Here is a 21435-nt window from a genome sequence, read left to right on the forward strand (position 1 = left end):
GTAGGTTCTTATTTAAAAACGTAAAACATGTAGGATGTCATAGGCATATGACTAAAGTTTAGGGTTTAGTAATTGTTAAATATAATTTTTTTACATATGAATTAATTTGATTAATATTCGACTTTATTTTAAAGAAAATACTGGTTGCATTGTCTTTTGAAAGTTAAAGATTTAAGACACAATATAAAAAAGTAAATAAAAACTAGCAATACTGCAAGTTTGACATTGACATTATTATTGTCAAAAAAAAACTAGACGAAAACAAATCAAGTGGGCAATTAATAATTGAATACAGATTAGTATATAGAATTTAATTGAACTGTTTCGACAAACCAAATAGTTTATTGAATTTAACTTATGAATTTCACAGTTTTATAAATAACAATAACCATACTAAAATGCCGAAAGTAGTTTCGAGAAGTATAGTGTGTTCTGATACAAAAGATCAAGAAGAATACAATGAAACAAAACCTCTACATATTTATTACTGCATTTGTGGCCAAATGTCCCTTATATTGGACTGCACAATAGACAGGTTACCTCTAAGACCAACAGACGGCGCGAGAGTTATCGATGGATCCAAGCATGCACACAAAATCACATCAGATCCCGATGAAACAGTGTACTTAAAACGCGAAAAAGGCATTGAAAGACAGTACAGATCGAAGTGTAGGAAATGCGGAATACCTTTATTTTATAAGCATGATCAAACTAGCAACGTCGTTTTTATCATGAACGGCGCCTTAGTACAGTCTGCTGAAGGATCTCTGACTGACATATCCAAGCAAGTTGCATTTTCGCAGCCTAAGAAAATTATGGTTACTAAACATACGAAAAATATGGGTAAGTTTAGTTCGGTCACTGTCTCGACTATAGACGAGGAGGAAGATGAGATAGAGGCCAGAGAAGTGGCGGACAGCTATGCAAATAATGCAAGGATTATTGAGAAACAGTTGGAAAGGAAGGGAATGAACAAACGACAAGCGGAAACACCGTCACAGAATGTTGCCGAGAAAAGAGTAAGAGGAACATTAATTGATAAGTAAATGTATTTATTATTTAATAAACAGTTATGTTCATATGTTTTGTATTCTTTTTTTTCGCAATTTCAACTTGTTGAAGTAATTGTGAAGGAACTTTTGTGAATGTATAATAAAGTATTGTTCATATTTCAGTTTTTAAAATGTTTATCATTGATCTCCAGAATAGGATACACACTTATGAGTAAATTACATCCAGTAATGTTTTAAAATGTATGTGCTCATTTAATTATTGAATCTCATCACGTAAAATACTTAGGACTTTATAGAAATAAAAAGAAACAACATTTTACTTTTTCAGGTTTAATTATATGAAAACAATTTTACAATGTTTTTTAAACAATAAATATAGATAATTAATAATGTTTTAATTTCAATTAATGATGGTTTAAATATATTTAATTACAATTTTTTTTATTTACATAATTATGTACAATCAAAATTCCATTATAACTAGCCACAAAGCTAGAATATAAAAAACATACTTAAAAAGACCAAAATTTCAATACAGATTTCATAATTTGTACATTATTTACATTTTTATCCAAACATTGTAATGAAGACAATTTTTTTTTATAAAATTGTTGTTTATAAAGCATAAATATAACTATATAAATAAAAAAAAAACTTTAGTAGGAACAGATAATCAACACATATTTAAAATTTCATGATTTTAACAAGAATAACATAGAGTCAATAACATTATAGAAGACAGACAGGCATTTATAAATTGAATAGGAGATACAAAAAAAATATCTCCAAATATTGTGCATTTGAAACAAGTACATACAATTTCATATAAATCAAGATAAAATAATATTGGCACTTTTAAAATAAACATAAGTTTGATTTTACTTATGTAATTTTTATGTATGATTTTTTGGAGTAATATTTTTTTATAATTTTTTTCCTTGCATTAATTTGTAATAAGGTGATGTATTAGTTTGAAAATTAGTTACAGAAAACAGTCAAGAGAAGACAGTAAGAAATAATTTATAGACAACATTTTACTTTTTTGCACAAGAGAATAATGAAAACTTTAAGTCTCCACATAGTTGTGGGATCTTAATAATATTATTAAAAATCTTTACCACAGATTAAAAAAGTTGAGTAAAACTTTGAGTTACTTTATTCAGTTTTACATACTTTGTTTTAATTTCTTAATCCTAGAGGAATGTGGTTTATGGTTGAATGGATAAGGTTTCACAGATACTATTCTACATATACATCGAGAGTAAAGGGCACTTACTAGGGAAATTCTTATTTCTAATATATGAATTGCTGTACAAAACTTTCCTTTCTCTTTTTTTTAAATCTCACTGAGTTACTGAGAAGATTGAAAAAGTTTTGAAAGTTATTTTTTTTTTCAATAAATAATTTAGATTTTTGGTTTTTAATTTTTTAACTTACTTGTAATTCAAATATGTTCAGTGTTTTTGAAAGAACATACTTCGTATCGTAACCTCATTGAAAAATCTTTTCGTTATAAATGCTATCTTATATTATAATGTATATGATAAATAATAAACATTATTTATTTCTCTACTGTCTTTTACGAAATACGGTTCATACAATGTATTACGTGCGGTAAAAAATGTGTGTTTAAAGTATTTCAATTCCTTTGAGTATGAAAGTTGATGATCCTTTATTTTAGTTCGATTATATTATTTGTTTTAAACTGATCTTCACGGCTTATAATGTTCTTTTTACAATATAAAACTTACCGAATAATTTAAAATTAATTTGAACTCCCGTTAATTTGGGATTGATTTATAATATTTTAACAATTTAATCGAAATTGAATTACTAAGTTATAAAGTTTGTCAAGTCTTTAAGTGCAATATTGTCAATCTGGTTCATTAAAGATACGTGAGTAAAAATGCATAAATTGTGTTGAAATTTTTTTTAGTAAAATTTACATTTGCAAAATAAATATCATAAAAAATTGTTCAAAGAGTCACGTGAAAGGCAAAGGTGAAAAAAATAGGATCCATTTTCACTGTACTACAATTTAAATAATTCAATTTTCTACTTATCAACTAATAAATTACATTTATTAATACTTGTTTCGTGCCATGGTTGCACACAATTTGATACATTTTAAAATAAACTTAAAGCTCGAACAAACTTTAATAATATTTTTTCAACTAGCCGTTTTACTATATAATTCTGTTGATTTTGAATAGCGATTCGTTTCGTGGGCTGCCTTGTATTGTTTGAACTGGTTTAGTATTTAATCGAATAATTGAATAACGAAATAGCTGCGATATAGCTAAAAACAATCGCTTGGCAAACTCAGATTATAAAACAAGAGAAAGCATACAATCATTTATATCTAGATCGTCGTTAAAAATAATGGCCAACAGATGGCATTAAGTACACGCATGGTTGTGAAGTAGTATGACGTTTGGCGTGTGTCAAGTGTATCTGTCACACAAACTAAAATAATAATATAATAGATAATAATATAATCCAGTATATAAATTATTTTGGTAATAATTCCCGGTAGTGCGAAACGGTATGACTTTTTGTTATTGTACCAGGAATTTGCATGTGGTTTCGATTTTGTTGCTTTACTATACTGTTGCGCAAGCTCCGTCTGGATATTGTTTTATAATCTGAATTTGCAGAATACTTGACTAATGTATAGCGAAATCTTCAAATCTGTATATATATCTGAAATAAGTTCTTGTAGTATCGTTTTACTTTACACATCGATTATATTTCACAGATTCACAATTAACCTTTAAGTAGTGAGGTGGTTTAGTCAGATCATAAATGCTGACGTGACGTCTATCAGACGGTTATTTAAAAAACCGAAATGGGTTCTTAAAATTCGCAGGAATTTCGACAATATTCTGACTTCGCTCGACTCATAGATAATCGTTGCGTTCGATCCCGAAGCTACAGGGAAAGGCTCGAGGTAACTTTAAAAGCGCCGAAATAAGGCTCATATTTGTTTTTTCACCGTCTGTGAGACACCCACGTCAGTACTTAAAGGATAAATTTTATTTTTTTGGTTATAATAAAAAAAAAACGATTTTTATATTTTATCTCTCGTTGAAACTGTTTTTTTCGTAATTTGTTTTAATACTCATTCAAAATTTTCTGAACATTATTAATTTTGTTCAAAATAGTCCTCAGTGTCAGTACCAACTATTAAATCCAGCGAATATTTTAGTTAAGCCGTAAGCTATAATTATAATGATCACGGTAAAAAGAGTAATACCCAATAATCTTAGACTAATATTACACCAGGCTCTTATTATCTATTACTATAAAATACCTACTGAACTACAAATCTCACTTTTAACTGTGTTAGTCACAATTCAAGAAATTCAGTATTTACTGTAGTACCTAGTATTGATCCTTCTGTTCAAGTATCTACTTAAATTGCCAAAAAGGCTAAGGTCTATGATACGAAGGTATATGAGAAACAATTGAGCATATTTTTTTTTTGTTTTAAAGTGTAAAATTAACAACGCAAGGTATGTTTTTCAATTGTCTAAACAAGCACCGGCTTGCGTTTTCGTTTTCGTCTATGCTGAGGATGACATTTGTCGACGCCATTCTTGACGCCATTTTGTGTTGGTGCTATAACCGCTTGGTCGGCGGCGGCATGGCTGGCTGGTGGTAGGGATGGTACTGACGGGCTAGGATCTCGCCCTACAACACCCCAAAAGTTACCCTATAAATTCATTATACCCTTTCTTCACATCGCATATGTATTCTACTATCGATTTAAAGTTGATTTCACCATAATATATTGTTCTGATTTGAATGAAGCATCGAATCATAATATTGGGCATTTTTTTCTGGATCAAATATATAAATTTGGCTTACGAATCGGTGGTGAAATTAACCTTAGTATTATTATGTGATGCTTACCACTTGGGCCTGTTGGTTTTGAACTTGTTTTATATTTCTCTCTTGAATCATTAGTTGGTGCGCCGCTCTGTTGATTGTCAGAGAACGATTAGTACGATTGAAATGAACTGAACTAGCTTTTTATTTAAAATCGGTAGGCAGTCTGACAAAGCTTTCAAAACTGCCCAAATGCATAGGGATTGAACTAAACACACAGTAACCATTTCTTACATCACCAATGCTCCACGAATATTTGGATCTGAGTTGTTATTTCCTTGTGCCAGTTATACTGGCTTATTAACTCTTCAATACTGTTATGTCTTGCTCTTTTATGGTAAAATATATGATGAGCGTTTGGTACCTACCAAACCTACCAGACAGGTACTAAGCCCTACCGATAAGTAATTGATTGACTAGCATTTTGTTTATTACCTGTCCATTTGTTCTTGGGTCATATCAAGTGCTTCCTGCATTTCTCTCGAAGTATTTCTTACGAATTCTGGATCACAGTAAACCCCTAAGCCTTGTTCGGCCAGTACCTGATAGAAAAATAGTAATTATCATTTTGGATGTTCAGATCAGAGAAATCTTAACTATATTTAACTAGAACAGGTGAATCTCAGCTGATTATTAAAGATTTAAATTTGGGCAAGCACCGCAAGGATTTCTTTTACTTAATTTGTATTTTGTATAATTAATCGTTAAAGGTAAACAGGCGGAAATCTGTAAAGAAAATGTGAAATTCTGCCTCATATTTGAAATAGCCTGAAAGTGAAATAACATCGAAACTTCTTCAAGAGAAAAAGATAATTTGATCCAGCAGCAGGACTTTTACAGATTGGTGCTCTACTGTTTTAATTCTTATCAGTCTTACCCTCGTGACCAGGCTCTCCGCGGAACCAACAACGGGTACTGATGAGCTGTTCCGAGGGCTTCCGGGAAGCGATACCACGCCGCGTCCGGAACTATCGCCTCCTGGATTACGTTTATTAGGGTGAATTTCCCAGGCACAAAAATTACGTGGCATCAATGAAATCGGTACTATAAAACATGGTTATAATGTTCTAACATTTTTTTCTGGTTAGGTGAAATAGTAACCTATGTGTAGCACTAAATATGAAGTTAATAGGATTAATAGAAGCTCCAAAAAAAAAAGTTACACCTCGAAATCTTTCATTGCCGTGTTTGTCCACACATTACCTCGATGTGTATTATACGTCATTGATAAAAATCTATTGGTTATTTATATTAAAACCAAGTTTTAATTGATACGTGAACAGTTAAAGTATTGTTACGGAATACATTTATTCATATATTTAAACAATACAAAGAATGGTTAATAAAAATACATTTGTCCTAGAACTACCTTTCATCACCGTGTCCTAAATATATTTAAGAATATTGTTTTATCTAAGGACTTGCGTCCACCACCCCTGTGCGCTAAACGTTGCATGATAGTTTCGCTCGGTGCTCCACGTGGAAGCAAGTGCATACGTGCCTACGTTTTCGCGCCATAAAGGTAAGTATTCGATTTTTATGTTACTGGACATTTTTTCTATCATCGCCGTGGATAGACCTAACTTCTATTTGAATAAGTTTGTCCTCTTGATTAGGCATTCGATAGAATGCCATTTGTCTTATGTTTATTTGTGACGTGTTAATTACTCTGAATAATTAATAGATTTTTGGCTACTTGATGTTTTTGCCTTGATTTTCATCGCCGTGCTCTCATTGCCATGGTTTCCGTGGCCAAAATTTGCTATGGCAATGAAAAAAAGACACGGTGATGAAACGAAATTTCATTGCCATGCCTTTTAAAACAATTTAGTTTCATTGCCATGAGCAGTTGTTTCATTTCCGTGACTTATGTTTTCATCGCCACGGTATGGTTAAGGAAAGAAACAATCTGTAGTGTACATTCAACTACAAAAATATATCTCCACGTTAACCTTACGAAATTATATACATTTGGACACAATAGACACTCAAACATACGCACACACAATCGCGCACACACTCACACACGCACAAAGACTCACACACACACGCACAAACTTACAGTCACACACACACATATTAGAGTCTCATTATAAACATAATAATGGGTTGCTTATTTTTAGAAAACCAAGATGCCTAAACCGAAACTATCGGAAGAGGAGAGAAAGGAAAGAAAAAGATTGGCCGAACAAAAGCGACGTGAAAAATTAAGAAGCGACCCTGTTTTACGAGAGGAGTATTTAAAAAAAGAAGATGAATAGGCTATTTTGATTTGTGATGTGCAAAAATATATCTTTGTGATCTAAGTTAATATTGAAGTATAGATAATAATAATGAGACGAGTGAATTTGAAAGGCTGCTATTCCTGTTAACAGTGCTATACTGTTAGTGTTAATTACATGTAAGTGTTAATTAGAAAGGCTGATTGTATTCTATAATAAGATTTCTTTATTGGAAAACGATGAACATACCAAGTTCACACCCTTTTGTATGGTTTATCTTTCTTGCTACACTACACATATCTATCATATCTGAAAACGAACCGTAGACAAATGTGTAATCTTGTTGAATCCAATACTGTAAGTCTGTAATATAAGATTTAATAGAGAAAAGGTAAAAAATATTATGTTGATAATAAGGCTGTGATTAGGTAGGCCCTACGATTTGTCCAGACTTGATTAAATCATAATAAATAATTGTTTATTCGCGAATTGTAAAATTATGTTGTGTTAAGTATATATTGTTAGCAATACCTATTGCATACTTTAGAAAAGTTTATTTTTATTTGTTAATTTCTGTTCTGTTAATTTTTGTGTGAAAGAACTTAAAATAAATGATTGTGTTGCTTTGATTATATAAAAATTTTCTTTAATTTTACTCCTATGCAAGAAGATTATTGAGAAGAGGGTAAAAAGAGTGCATGTGTATGTGTATGCCTTTCCCTCTCAGAGACATGGATGTGTCCATCCCAGGTAAGTATTAAATACATATAAAAATATCATGTGTTATTGGATTTTTTCATTACCGTGGATTGATTCTATCATTCCCGTGGCACAGTTCTTTCATTGCCGTGGACACATGTTTCATTGCCGTGCAGCCATGTTTCATCGCCGTGGCACGAGATTTTTCATCTTGTATATCTAGTTAGTTTTTTAAGCTATCTGCTAGATATTAAGCAAGAATACATATATTATCAAAAACTTAAATAAACACTATTTTTTCTTGTTCTAAAGTTGCAGAATAAAAAATCCACGGAAATGAAGATTTTATTGGACCTGTTGAAATTCACCCATTATAATTAGAGATGGATTTGATATCCAATATATCATTAGCTTATCGCTTTACTTTCTGTCTGTTTTTTAGTCTCTGGGGAGAATTCTAAAATGTTTAACTACGAAAATAATCTTTATACTATAATTTGTGATGGATACTAGTGATAAAGTTACTTATTAAAATAATTCACTTTTTCAATTTTAACGGACTGTTTTCTACGTCTGTTTCATTAAAATTATTTACAGTGACTTTGTATGCATCATATTTCTAATTGCTAAAATTCAAACTCTTAAAGCTAGCTTGATGTTTTTTGTAATTCTTAAGCGGTTGCGTTATCTACTCTTAACAAACTAATCATCACTTAGCCCTCGTGAAAATTTATGATTTCTTACAGATCGTGCATGTTTTAATGAATGCGTTCAATATTCTGTTAGTTTTTTAATGTCATCTAAAAGCTTCTATTGTTTTTCAACTATACTAAATGCAACACTATTCAGCCGTTCAAATGATGTGTTAGTATTCATGCGATTACATTTAAATAGTTTATATAAATGTCGTCCATTTTGTTTAACTGTTTTTTGTTCATTTTAATATGTCGGTTCAAAGTCGTGATACTTGTGGTGTCGTTAAATTAAATTGTGCTCGGTCGATGTAAAGGTGTACTTTAAAGATGCAATGATGACGTTTACGAACAATCAACATCGTGAAGACGGTTTCGTCTCGCAATACAAATAGTGTTTCTATACCATTTAGCGACTTCATGTCCACTTTCGTCTGAAAAGCGTCAAAGTTTATTATTCAGTGCATGATGCTCGTCATACCGATGAGAAAGCTTCCTTCATTTTCATACATTCGCATCGATCTAAACTCGATCTATCGGAGAACACAAGAATTTATCTTTATTCGTCAAGCTCGTGTGGGCTCCGTGAAGGAAGCTTCCCGCATGCGTCGTGCGGACCTGGGTGCGGCGGGGCTACAAGCGGGGCGCGCGCGCCCGAGGAGGCGCTGCGCACCATCCGACCTGGCGGCGCGGGCGCGGGCGCGGCGCGCAGGCTGCGGCGCGCGCGCGCGTGCGAGAACGCGAAGGGCAGGCGCGCCGCCGCGTTGTACCCGTACAGCGTCATCGGCCGCGACTCCGCCGGCTGGCACTCGCGCGCCAGCAGCAGCGAGATCTTCGGCGCTATGGTCTCGCCGGGTGACGGCGTGCGGTCCTCGGGGGACGCCTTGCGGGGCAGGGTGAGCTTGCTCTCCCCCTCCGGGTGGATCTTCTGCCTCGACGGCGAGGTAGACTTGGCTCCGGACGTCTCCGGTGTCGAGAGGTAGTTGACGCATCCGAACGCGAGACCTATCTGTCCGAGCATCTCTGGGTAGTTCGACTTTTGATTGCTACGCGTCGACGCGATCCGGCAGCGTGGATGGAGAAGAGATGTTAGGGTTAGTGACACACTGGGAATTAGTTAGTCGGTGCCGAAGGGATTCAAAATCACCAAAATCAAAATTGAATAATTAAAATCACTCAATCACACGTTTAGCTACCTTTGTAAATAGCGTTCTTTAGATCGTTTGTTGTCGCTCTGCAATGTGATAAGCGATACGTTTATTCACTATTAAGTACGTCGATTTTTATTAATGAATTATTACACTAAATTACGATGGCTGCTTTGACAACATATCTTAAGTTTATACTCACTCGAGCACCTGGTATATCTTCTCCGACTCGCCGTTGAATATAAGAGGTCTCAAAGGTATTTGTTCTTTCGGTTGTCCGTTAGCTCTATAATATAAATAAACGTTTAGTTTCAGCTAATATTCTAAATTTGAATTAAGAATGTACTTACAAATTGGGCGCCAGTGGTACTGCAGCCATTCCGTATTCACGCTGCATCATCGAACTCAAATGGTTACCTACGCCTTCTACTGAAATGAAGACATGTGGTTTTAAGAATCAATATGCTTCTAAAAATATGCATCAACGATTTAAATAACATACCAGGAGGTGCTTCTCCATGTTTCCTATGTCTATGAAACTGCCGATTGGGACCATGTCTGCGTATACTCGACCACACTCCTCCAAATAACGAATGGTTTCTCTGCAATTTTGGTCAATTTGAGAAGCAGCATACATATCCGGAATTTGTAAACATTTTAAAATGTAGGAAATGGTTAAAAAATGCCAAAATATATAAGTGATAAATTAAGTTCGGATGAAATGCGAAAAAAATTGGTATCGACAAAAATGACAAACACAATTCAAATAAGTAATCCTCCTACGTAATATGAAGTATACGAACATTTTAAAATCACTTACCCTATGCATAGGAATATCGTTATCAGCAACAATTTCATCTAGTGTGCCCGATATAGCTCGCTTTAGTTCCGGCCCAGCTTCGTGCAGCGTTCTTAAGCCAGCTTGCAATGTCATTTGATGACTCTGTTCGTCGCTTTGTCTCATCTCTTGCTCCTTACGCTTTTTGAACCTTTATTCAACCAATATTCAATTGTAATTGTGCCATTATTCTGTGTCGGTACTTGTGACATAATGCGTTATGAACATTAGCAGATGAGCAATGGTAGATGACTTGGATATAATGTATACTAAATTCTATTAGACTAGCTCTGACCTAGTTTAAGATAATGTCACAAGTTCAGACTCAGGCCACGATTAACATTTAACTAATAATATTTTGCCAGCTAGTGCAGCTAAATTCTTATCTAGACTAAATTTGTAGAGAATTTTCGTTTTCGTATACCAATACACATCTAATTCATCAAAAATCTACTTCCAATTTCTGTCATTCTAATACAGTAAGGCTAGAAATGTACAAGTGTCATGGAAAATTCAATTTCGGTACCTTTTTCATGTTTTTAAGAAAATTCGGAAAAACACAAAAACACAACATTGAAAAAGAATTCGAGGTTGGGTAAAACAATTATGTGGTTCGTTTGTTTGTAAATGTGTGTAAATGGCATGCTGATGTCGTAACATGATTAGATTGTGATGTGGGTATTTGGAAAAGTTCGTCAAACCGTTTAATATCATGGTATATTATTGTTTTCGTAGGACCATGCGGGACCGAAAACTACTAAACTGACTCCTGCCGTACTTTGCATATAATGTAAAACTTTCAATATTATCTATATTTGATATTTTCAAGAGTAAAACACTAAGGGATACATTCTCTCGCCTAAACAACATACTTTTCCTTTAGATGCGTTACTTACGCGTGATTCCTATGGAACAAAAACAACGTGTCAGTGTCAAACCGAACTTAATATAAATAAAAAATTATGGTTAATATCAAAATAACATAAAATATAGTTTTTTATTACAAGGAATCCGATTTTTCGGTACAATTAAATCGGCTCTATAACTGACGTATCAAATAATCAAATAATTTAGAATAGTTTGTGATTTTTCAGTATTCTTTAGCACATGCATGATGTAATCTTCAACTTCTATCGAATTGGTATTGGTAACATTTGATACATTATATTGATCTAAATTTTTTTAACATTATAAAAATTCTTCAGCTGTGAAGAACAAAATTAAAACCTCCAACAACAGTTCCAATATAAAAATGTCAAGAAGTTTCTACAAATTAATTAAATACAACTTCAATGTCTCCAAATATTTTATTCTATTTTAGTAACATCTCCTACCTTCTAAAGTAGTCCTGTATGAGGAAGGTGGCGTAGAACTTTCCGACTGTGATCTCGTTAGGGTCTCCTGGTGGTGGCACCACCTGGTCGAGGAGTTTCGGAGAGGTTCGCTTCCAGATTTTCTTGATAACCGCCCGAAGTTCCGTGTTGCAGTCGTCTATATTGCCTGTAAGAACGTATATAGTATTAAAAAAGGTTCTTTTGTTTACAAGATTTCCGTTCCGAGAATAATTGGGTACCACATAGTAAATTATAATTTCTTCTTAAATAAAATTACTTAAAGCTAATAGAAAATTAAAGTACCGTCCTATCTATAAATCTCAAAGTAATGCATGTTTAAAAATAATGAGAAAAATCTTGGAAAGTGAGATTCTTGAGAAATTTATGCTTTTAAATTGGGCAAAGACAATAAGAATTAGTGTATTTAAGTGTCAACCATCAGTTTTGATCTTAAGCGAGGTTCGCACGACGGCGAAGAGTGTGGCGTTGAAGAGAACTGTTCCATCTGAATTGAGTGGCATGTTCATGGAGACTAAACGCTTGCACGCCACGCGGTGAGGACACAGCTTGCCGAAACCTGAAAAGATATAAGTCGCAGTCAAGTCACAGGTATTCTAGGTACTTATAGTTCATTTTTGTTTTGGTTCTAAATTTAATACCATTCTAACAAGTGTAACTGTCAATTGTATGAAATATTTGTTCGATATTTAAACTTTAGTGACTCTGATAAATTAAGATAATAAAACAAGGACTATCATTATAAAATATTTATTTGAACTGTTTTTAGCGATCCTTTTTAATTTTTATATATCTTCAAGATCAAAGACATTTTAATTTCACTGGTATTTGTTCTTATATCTTTTGCACTATAATAATGTGATGGCACTCACCTAAAGGAGGACTTATTTTTCTTAATAATGTGACTACATCTAAATGTTTTATTCGTCCCTTAGCGTCAGGGTCGTATTCACTCCATAATCTGAAACCAAAAGAAAAAAACATTAAAAATCCATAATAATATAAATCAGAATTTTGTACTCAAATGTGATGATTTCTAATTACCTTATAAATTCATCTAAGTGGTGTGGTCCCAATATTGACCAGTCTCTGGTTAAATAGTCGAAATTATCCATAATGACAGCGACGAACAAATTAATAATCTGGAAAGAAGTAAGTTAAAAGGATAACTTTATGTACAATATTCCATAAAATCACCCAAAATCTTCAAATGTAAAATAAAAACCTATAATAAGACAAAAGAAAATATTTGGCTGAAGTAGTATGTGTCGATATATGGATGTTGTGTGTCCATATTTGTTAGTCTGATTACAGAAAAGGAGAATTATAATAATGTTTGGCAGCATAGTCTGGATCAAGAGTAAAATAAAAGAACTCTTCAAGACTTTGTTTAGTAAACATGCCATATAATTATCTAATATTTATCATTTTGATAACGAAACACTCGTTATCAAAATGATAAATTAGGAATGTGTTCACGTCCAATTTAACTAATTCATATTCGAAAAGGAATAATGGGAGATAATTATGCAAGTTGAATGTTTTAGTCTTGCAATATAATTTAAGTGCAAATATATAAAATATTGAGCAATTTACTCACGAGAAAGGAGCAAAGCACGTAAAATGAAATGAAGTAGGGAAAGGCGAGCACGCTGCCGCAGGAACCGCTGCTATCTTCCTCACCCTCCTCATCATAATTGCGGTCACAGCGCACTTCAGGCTCCGGGGATACTCCCATCATTATGTCTTGCCATGCTTCACCTGGTAATTTTACGAGAAAAATTATAGAGGGTCAAAAACTTTTCGAAAACGCACGGAGAAGGAAGTAATAAAAGGGATAAACAGATGAAAAATATTCTGTAAAAAAAAATGGTAAAGCAATATGCTTGTGATATTATGTTTAATTATTGAATAAAAAATTTAAAAAAGCAAAGTGTTATCATGGCCATTGGCAGGGCATGATTAAATGTTGAATTAGAAACAAAAAAAGATAAATACAAACCAGTAGCAGATCGAAACAAAACCAATATGGCTTGCGGAAAAGTCTGGAAGTGGTTGTTTCTTGTGATAGGCGTATCGTCATCTATTGCTATTTTCCCAAACACCTGAAAGAAATTACTTAAATGACAAATCTAAGAGTTTTAAGAACTCTCTTTGATCAAACGGAGACTAATAAGTTACAAATTGTAAAATGTTTGTCAAAATTAAACTAATATGGCCTAGTGGTTAGAACGCGCGCATCTTAAAAGATGATTGCGAGTTCAAATCCACGCAAGCATCACTATATTATACGTGCTTAATTTGTGTTTATAATCCATCTCGTGCTCGGCGGTTAAGGAAAACATCGTGAGGAAACCTGCATGTGTCTAATTTCATTTAAATTCTGCCACATGTGCATTCCACCAACCAGCATTGGAACAGCCAGGTGGAATATGTTCCAAACCCTCTCCTTAATGGAAGAGGAGGCCTTATCCTAGCAGTGGGAAATTTACAGGCTGTTACTTTACTTTACTTTTACTCTAAACTGATAACCACCAAAAAAAACCAGCGGTATCAAAATTGTATCAAGAAAATATGAGATTGAATTTTGATTACTTCATAATAAACTTACTTGCATCCCGACCACAGCGTAAATGAAGAACAGCATCAAGATCAACAGAGCAACGTAAGGCAGCGCTTGGAAGGATTTGATGAAAGTCCAGAGCAACGTGCGAATGCCCTCTCCACGAGACAACAGCTTCACGAGTCTCATCACACGAAACAATCGGAAGAAGTTTATAGACGGGATCGAACTTTCCTGCGAGATTAATTTCAATTTGAATCTTTGGATGATACTCTTAATAACTTTATGTTAAATGTATCAGAACTGTTTTAATATATGTGTATCGTTTGGAGCCGTAAATATACTTTAAGAGTTTGAATGGATTTATCAGGAATTTACGTGTGGCAAAACAATACGCAAGTGATTTTAAGATGGTGCTGTCCTGGAGTATGTCAATAAATTTAGAATACATGTAATGATTTTGTAAATTAGTAAAGTAGAAATCTGAAATATAATTTATTTTAATTGCGTCATTGAATATAATGATGCCTGTTTTCCATTGATTTTCTGGAATAAGTTTAATAGTGTGAGCTGATTTTTGTCCAAATGATTATTTGAAGAATTTGTAGAAAATCGGTCATTGTGTTATTTTGAAGAGCTTCAGCTGAATGTGCAGAAACTAAAAAAGTCGGATCGTCAATTTACTAAATTGTTACGATTTAACAAATAATTAATTTTAGATAGTTGAAGTTACTGGCCAAGGAGAGAGCGACGCTATGGCTGTATTTATAAAAAAACAAATGTAGAACGTTCAAAAGTCAGTTTACTTAAATTAAATCGAAACAAAACCTGTCATGGGTTTCGAAACTTGAAAAAATCTATTGGATAAATGCGAAGTTTCGTGTTCTACTCACTAGTAGTAGATGAACATTGAAAATATGGCAATTTATCAAAAAGTGCTAACTATATATTTCTACAGTGTATATACAATTTGTAACATTAATATCTTAGAATATTTATATGAATTTACATATTATATAACACTATAACTAACCCAGAAATTTGTGTGACTGTGAAGTGCACTTAGTGCCTTTTTCTATTTCTATATATTTCGTATTTACGTTGAAAAGTCTATTTGCAGGTTACTGTCCCATATGTAGATACTGAACATCAAAAGCTAACCTTATAATAATAATTATCGGCTGGACAACATCTAAAGCTATTTCATTAGTAACATCTATAATATCCAAATGATTATCAACTTTTTGAACTCTCATTTATGAATTTTTAAATTTTATTCTATCAAGCTTGTCATTATTTTCTCTAAAGTATTGTGTGATGGTGATCTACTGTCTTCATGTCTTTCGCAAAAGCGTGAACTTACCTTAACGACGTGTGCTCTTGGCAATCCACTTCCCTGCAATAAACATGATTGCTTCAATCATCTACATATACATATATACTATACGGGATGCCGCTGCTTGCTGTTAATACAACATCTATATCGTCCATGCTCGGGACAGTAACTACATCGTCTAATTTAAAATGGTCATCCTTATACAATTGTACATTGAAATATTGCTACGTGTAATTATGAAAATATTTGGATGTATAAGTATTTTATCCAACCATATAAAACAAAGATATCTAGTAGTTTTCTAGTGAGTGTATGGTAGACGGTTTGATAGTTATACTACTTAAATTCTTATCTTTGACAGAAAAAGGTCGTTGCGCAAGAATCATCTGAAGTTTTCATTGGATATTTTTATTTCTACTTTGAATTTGGAATTGATGACATTTCATGTTCTATTTATAAACAAATCCATCAACCCGCATTGGAGCAGGGTAGTTGAATATGCTCCAAAACTTCTCAAAGGGAGAGGAGGCCTTATTCCAGCAGTGGAAAATTAACAGGCTGTTATTGTTCTGCTGTTATAGAAAAATCATCAAATCAAATCAAAATAAACTTTATTCATGTAGGATTTTACGAGCAATTTTGAATCGTCATTTTACAAGCACTTTTGAATCGTCATTTTACAATTAAGTGAAGCTACCACCGGTACGGAAAGTAGATTCTACCGAAAAGAACCGGCAAAAAACTCAGTAGTTACTTTTTTTTTTTCATCATTTCATCAAAACATTTGTACATATCTACCATAGAAAAGATGACCATTTTAATTTAAACAATGTACCAAGTGATAGTGGTTAACTAATAATAACAGATTATATTGCGTATAGCGTGCAAAGTGAACATTACCTGATTTTTGAGTTCGTTTACTTGTGAGACGACGATGTCGATGATGCTACCTAAAACGATGATGAAGTCGAACGTGTTCCACGCGTCTCCGAAATAGTTCTACAAGATAATAACAATCATGAAACAATCATTAAAATGCTACGTATTGAACTGTACACATACCGTACTGATATAATATAACCTATCTGATAAATTGACCTTGTTTTGCTACACTTATAAAGCTACTATACCGTTAAGTATTCCTCTTATACAATTTTTTAGCATCGATATTTAAATTAGATTAGTATTCGAATGGAATTATATCAATTATTTTTAAGGTTAAAGGCGTCCTTATGGCGTTTTCTTAGAAAAAATCTTAGTATTTTTTCTTTACAGGATAATCTTCAACATTTTTAATGAAACTTGTGATTTCAAAATCGATATTGGGTATGAATTATAAAGCTACGTAAAAGAAATCTAACCTTAAATCGAAATGCAGCTAATTTGAAGATAAATTCAAGAGCAAAGACCGCAGTGAATATCATGTTGAGCAAGTCGAGAGCCTTGCTGTACTCGTGGGGCTGGTTGTGGTACTTCATGGCGAGGGTGATAGTGTTTATCATGATGAGGACGAAGATCGCGTATTCGAATGGTTGAGAGGTGACGAACCACCACACTTTGTACTGGATTCGGTGCTTCGGTATATATCTATGAAGGTACAAATTAATTAATACATCAATACTACAACGTGATAGAAAGATAGGTACATATATTTATTCACTCTTAACTTCATAAATTGATTTTTCGAACCTATTTGAACTTATTACTTAAATTTGTTTATACGTCAATAATTTTTTATCTTCTTCTTCTTAATCCTGTGCTTCTAGAGCAACATCAAGTATCACACGCTAGAAAAAAAACCAAGATCTGTTTCTCACTCAGGTTGTGTCCCGTTGTTGTGCCTTTGAACTAAGAGAAAGTTGAGGAATATGTTTCTGCATTTTCAAGTGTTTTTCTGCTAGTTCATAAAGCAGTCAAATTGTCTTCGTCGCCAAAGTCCGACGTAGCTGAATTGTTTTTATTTTTAAGCATAAGAATTTTTAGACTTTTTACTTACCTTCTAATAGGTTTGGCTTTCAAGGCGAATTCTATACAATTTCTCTGATTCTTATCTAATTCACAGTTCTTGTATTCCTGCTCACCCTCATTTTGGAATGTCACTATGACGAAACCGACGAATATATTTACCTAAACAAATTCAAGATATTAATTTCCAATTTTTTTGCGGTGTAAGTACCAAGGCTAGACCAAGATGTAATCTCTTGGATTATAATAATTTACGTAGAAGAAGTTTGAAAAAATTAGAAGATATGTATATTGTAGTTCAACTCATTGAAACCATTGACAAAAATGTGCTTTCGAATATACTTCTAGCTGTAAAAAACTTTTGGCAAATGTAATCAAAGTATAAGCAATTGAAAATTTAATTAATTCAATTAAAGATCATCGAAATTCAACTCCAGGTGATGATGAAAATTTGTACGACAATTTTAATTAGGTTAATTACTTTAAAGTAAATGCTCACCATAAAGAAGGCAATTATAATAATGTAAATAATATAATATGCTGCAACAATTGGACGGAAGTTAGTAATGGGACCACGATCCTCTGCATTCGAATCTATAGATACATACAATAACCTGAAAATTATAAAAACATATGTTATCTTTCATTGTATAAGGATGACCAATTACTATGAAATTCACGTCAAGAATTTAAAAATTAAATCATTATTCTGCATGAGACTATATAAATTTGAAGAAAAGTTGTTTTTGAAGACAGTACTCCTTATTGCATTGTATACATTAGCTATCTTCAAGTGAAAGTACCATCAAAATTGATCCAGCACTTTCAGAAATTACGATCAGGTGTTCTAAGTGAAACGCTACTGTTCATCCATCCCCGTAAGTCGTGAAACCTTTTAAATAGGCTACGTAACAATGAAACAGACTAAAAATCTCCTCACTTTTAAAATCTATATTTGAAAATCTGCATCAATTTTAAAATAACTTTATTCAACATAAACGTATCACACTTTTATTGATCGTCAAAATTTTACAGTCAGTTTGGAAAGGAAGACTTTAGACCTGACAAAAACCGCCTAAAGAAACTCAGCGGGATATTTTTTTGTTGTTTTTCGTGTTGCAATATTTAAAACAGCATGGTGGTTGTCATTTTCAAGGTTTTATTAAGGTTTTATTAAGGTGTTATTGTATATGCAGTCGTTGATGTTATAATAACCTATTACACAAATGTGTTCTTTAAAGGTGTTCTAAAAAGTTTTAAAGCGTACACTTACCCTGGCCATCCTTCAAAAGTGGATACAGTGAAGAGGGTGAGCATCCCTTTCATAACATTATCAAAATGAAAGTCATTCCGTTTCCATTCTCTATCTCTAACTACGTAATTACGATTTTCGAATACTAAATAAGTTCCCCTGCAAAAGAAATCGATTGTGATATGATTCTTATCAGAATTCGATTGAAAAATAATAAATAAGATATTACTTACTGACACTCATCTTTTGTCATTTTAGAAATATCGTTACACCTAAAAAATTTACCCTGCAACAAACTTCGTGATTAGTAGACGTTATGTTCGAATCTGAATTGTTTATTTACATGCTTCGAAGCAGTTACTTCAATTACTGTTGCGTTATAATAACTCATTTCTCATGATGAACTTATGTTTTAAGCATGTAATTCATTTGTTTCATTTGTTTCGTTATTGAATTTAATAAACGTGCAATTATTATAGTCGTTGATATTTAAACTTGTTTTAATAAACTTACGTCTTCCAAAATCGTTAGTATTTTAGATCAAATGCTCTGATATGCTCACCTTAAACAACTGTACACCGACGACAGCGAACATAAATTGTAACAAATACGTAACTAACATTATATTTCCTATAGTCTTAATCGCTACTATCACACATTTCACCACATACTAGAATTTCAATGAAGGATAAAGTGCGAGTTAGTTGCGTGGATGTATACGTTACCAAGGGAAGTATGTCCGTAATTGTCCGGTAACCAGGCAGCATCAGGACATGAGGGGAAAAGCAAACAGTCTTTTTTATAGGACATTTTAACATGAGGATTACGGAAATGATTTGAATCTACGTATAATGTTAAATACAATCGAATCTTGTTAGACGTTTTCAAATGGGGATTGAAGACAAGTAAACGCCAAGGTAGGGGGTTATCTATGCAACGGGGGTTCATATTAGTCTTCTAAATGATTTGGATTTTATGTAATACCTACACCTTTGGGTCCAAGGCAGTAGCTACTCATGCTATAGTACATTAGTGACGTTTGAAAGACACCACAATTAGTTTTCTATTCAATAGTCTAAATATTAGTTACATGTCTAAAGAAGGTCATGCTGTAATATTTTGGTCACGTTTTTCGGACTGAGTATTGTGTATTATTATATCTGTTTCATTCGTGTTTTATTGTGATAGTTGTGAAGTAGAAAGAGATGAAGATATGTCAGAAAAAGAAAATTGAGTTGTTGATACATGTATAATGTATATGTGTTACGAATAAATAAATAAGCGTCTCAAGTTAGAACATAAATCAGCACACGAAGAAAATAAAGCGACAAGCAAAGCGTCAGAATATATAGAAAGGAAGACAAAAAAATCATGAGAAATGAGTAGTGAGAAAGAAATAGAATTAGATACTAAGAAAATAATAAGTAATTTTGAAATTGTTTTAATACCCAAAGGTGTAATAGATTTAAAGATATGTAAAGACTGTGATCTGTGTATCACTCCAACCGGTGGCACACAAAGTCGTATTGCCCGAGGGGTAAAGTGCTATCTTGAGGTAAAACTGATGGAAGTGCCCCCTACCTTGAACATTTGCACTCCCATGACCGCGAACATGAATTGAAGCAAGGACGTTACCAACAAAATGTTTCCAATCGTTTTGATTGCAACGATCACGCACTGAACAACGTGCTATAATCAGGGAAAAATTGAAGACAATGATAATTTAAATCTTTAATATAACTTTCATATTATAATCATTTATTTCATCATTTTAAATGTTAGTTTCATCATAAGATAAATGTATGTGTTTCTTTTAGAAAATCAATTACTGACCTTAAGGCCTTTGGCCCTGTTGATGGCTCTTAGAGGCCTCAGCACCCTGAATACTCGCAATATTTTCACCACGGATATACTCCCAGACCTAAAATACCACTAAGTCTAAATAATAGAAAACTAGGACTTTTTTGGGTACATTATATACCTAGTACCCAAAAAGCAATTTCAACAATGATAATAAATTATAGATATTTATAAAAGATTGATGATATAATTAGCAAAAATTGGTCCAAAATATTAATTTTGTTAGAAATTATCATTTTTTGTAATAAGCTAAGGAAGATAGATAAGTCAAATGGAATGTCGTACTTAAAGCTCATAGAGATAAGGGAGACGCAAACAACCAGCATGTCGAGTACGTTGAAGGCGGAGCGCAGGAAGGCACCTTCGTGCAAAATGAGGCCGTATGTCACTAGCTTCAGGAACAGCTCCAACGTGAAGATGCCCGTGAAGAATATGTCAAATTGACTCAGTAACTAGAAAAATATGGTTTGAATTTGGAATACGAATGTTAGAATGGGCAAAATACAATCAAATTACAAATAAATACATGATTGAAATAAAATACCATAGTATAAATTTATTCAATTTTTAGGTGCATATCGATTTAGAACTTTAATATTTCCTA

The 21435-nt window shown here is 33.0% G+C and overlaps 2 protein-coding genes across 18 annotated transcripts in view; one reads left to right on the plus strand and one right to left on the minus strand.

Annotated features, from left to right (window-relative positions):
• The first annotated feature begins 219 nt into the window (after positions 1-219).
• On the plus strand, positions 220-1079 carry LOC124540442 (STING ER exit protein). Its single transcript, XM_047118009.1, has one exon. It carries the CDS (start codon positions 399-401, stop codon positions 1044-1046), a length of 648 nt encoding a protein of 215 aa, XP_046973965.1. The 5' UTR covers positions 220-398; the 3' UTR covers positions 1047-1079.
• Positions 1080-4500: 3421 nt separating this feature from the next.
• LOC124540440 (muscle calcium channel subunit alpha-1-like) overlaps positions 4501-21435 on the minus strand; it is a 108040-nt gene continuing 91105 nt past the window's right edge. For 2 of the 17 annotated variants that reach the window (XM_047117999.1, XM_047117994.1), the window contains exons 22-48: positions 21117-21283; positions 20805-20892; positions 19534-19641; positions 19205-19257; positions 18993-19130; positions 18219-18333; positions 17751-17881; positions 17116-17341; positions 16655-16753; positions 15782-15814; positions 14467-14652; positions 13858-13960; positions 13456-13616; positions 12900-12997; positions 12728-12816; positions 12274-12414; positions 11838-12003; positions 11400-11408; positions 10486-10654; positions 10168-10267; positions 10016-10094; positions 9868-9951; positions 9136-9563; positions 5782-5882; positions 5340-5446; positions 4929-4995; positions 4501-4728 (exon numbers count right to left, since the gene is read on the minus strand). In XM_047117999.1, coding sequence (XP_046973955.1) covers positions 4546-4728; positions 4929-4995; positions 5340-5446; positions 5782-5882; positions 9136-9563; positions 9868-9951; positions 10016-10094; positions 10168-10267; positions 10486-10654; positions 11400-11408; positions 11838-12003; positions 12274-12414; positions 12728-12816; positions 12900-12997; positions 13456-13616; positions 13858-13960; positions 14467-14652; positions 15782-15814; positions 16655-16753; positions 17116-17341; positions 17751-17881; positions 18219-18333; positions 18993-19130; positions 19205-19257; positions 19534-19641; positions 20805-20892; positions 21117-21283 — 3429 coding nt within the window. In that variant the 3' untranslated portion in view covers positions 4501-4545. Of the gene's footprint in view, positions 4729-4928; positions 4996-5339; positions 5447-5781; positions 5883-9135; positions 9564-9713; positions 9752-9867; positions 9952-10015; positions 10095-10167; positions 10268-10485; positions 10655-11399; positions 11409-11837; positions 12004-12273; positions 12415-12727; positions 12817-12899; positions 12998-13455; positions 13617-13857; positions 13961-14466; positions 14653-15781; positions 15815-16654; positions 16754-17115; positions 17342-17750; positions 17882-18218; positions 18334-18992; positions 19131-19204; positions 19258-19533; positions 19642-20552; positions 20661-20804; positions 20893-21116; positions 21284-21435 lie in introns of all 17 variants that reach the window. The other 15 variants (XM_047117998.1, XM_047117993.1, XM_047118004.1 and 12 more) reach the window with 12 other exon arrangements.

Source organism: Vanessa cardui, chromosome 25, assembly GCF_905220365.1.
Source record: "Vanessa cardui chromosome 25, ilVanCard2.1, whole genome shotgun sequence".
NCBI classification, from domain to species: Eukaryota; Metazoa; Arthropoda; class Insecta; order Lepidoptera; family Nymphalidae; genus Vanessa; species Vanessa cardui.

What these genes read in the sequence shown, in the direction of transcription:
- LOC124540442 (XM_047118009.1), top strand. Translation starts at nt 399, where the DNA reads ATGCCGAAAGTAGTTTCGAGAAGTATAGTGTGTTCTGATACAAAAGAT.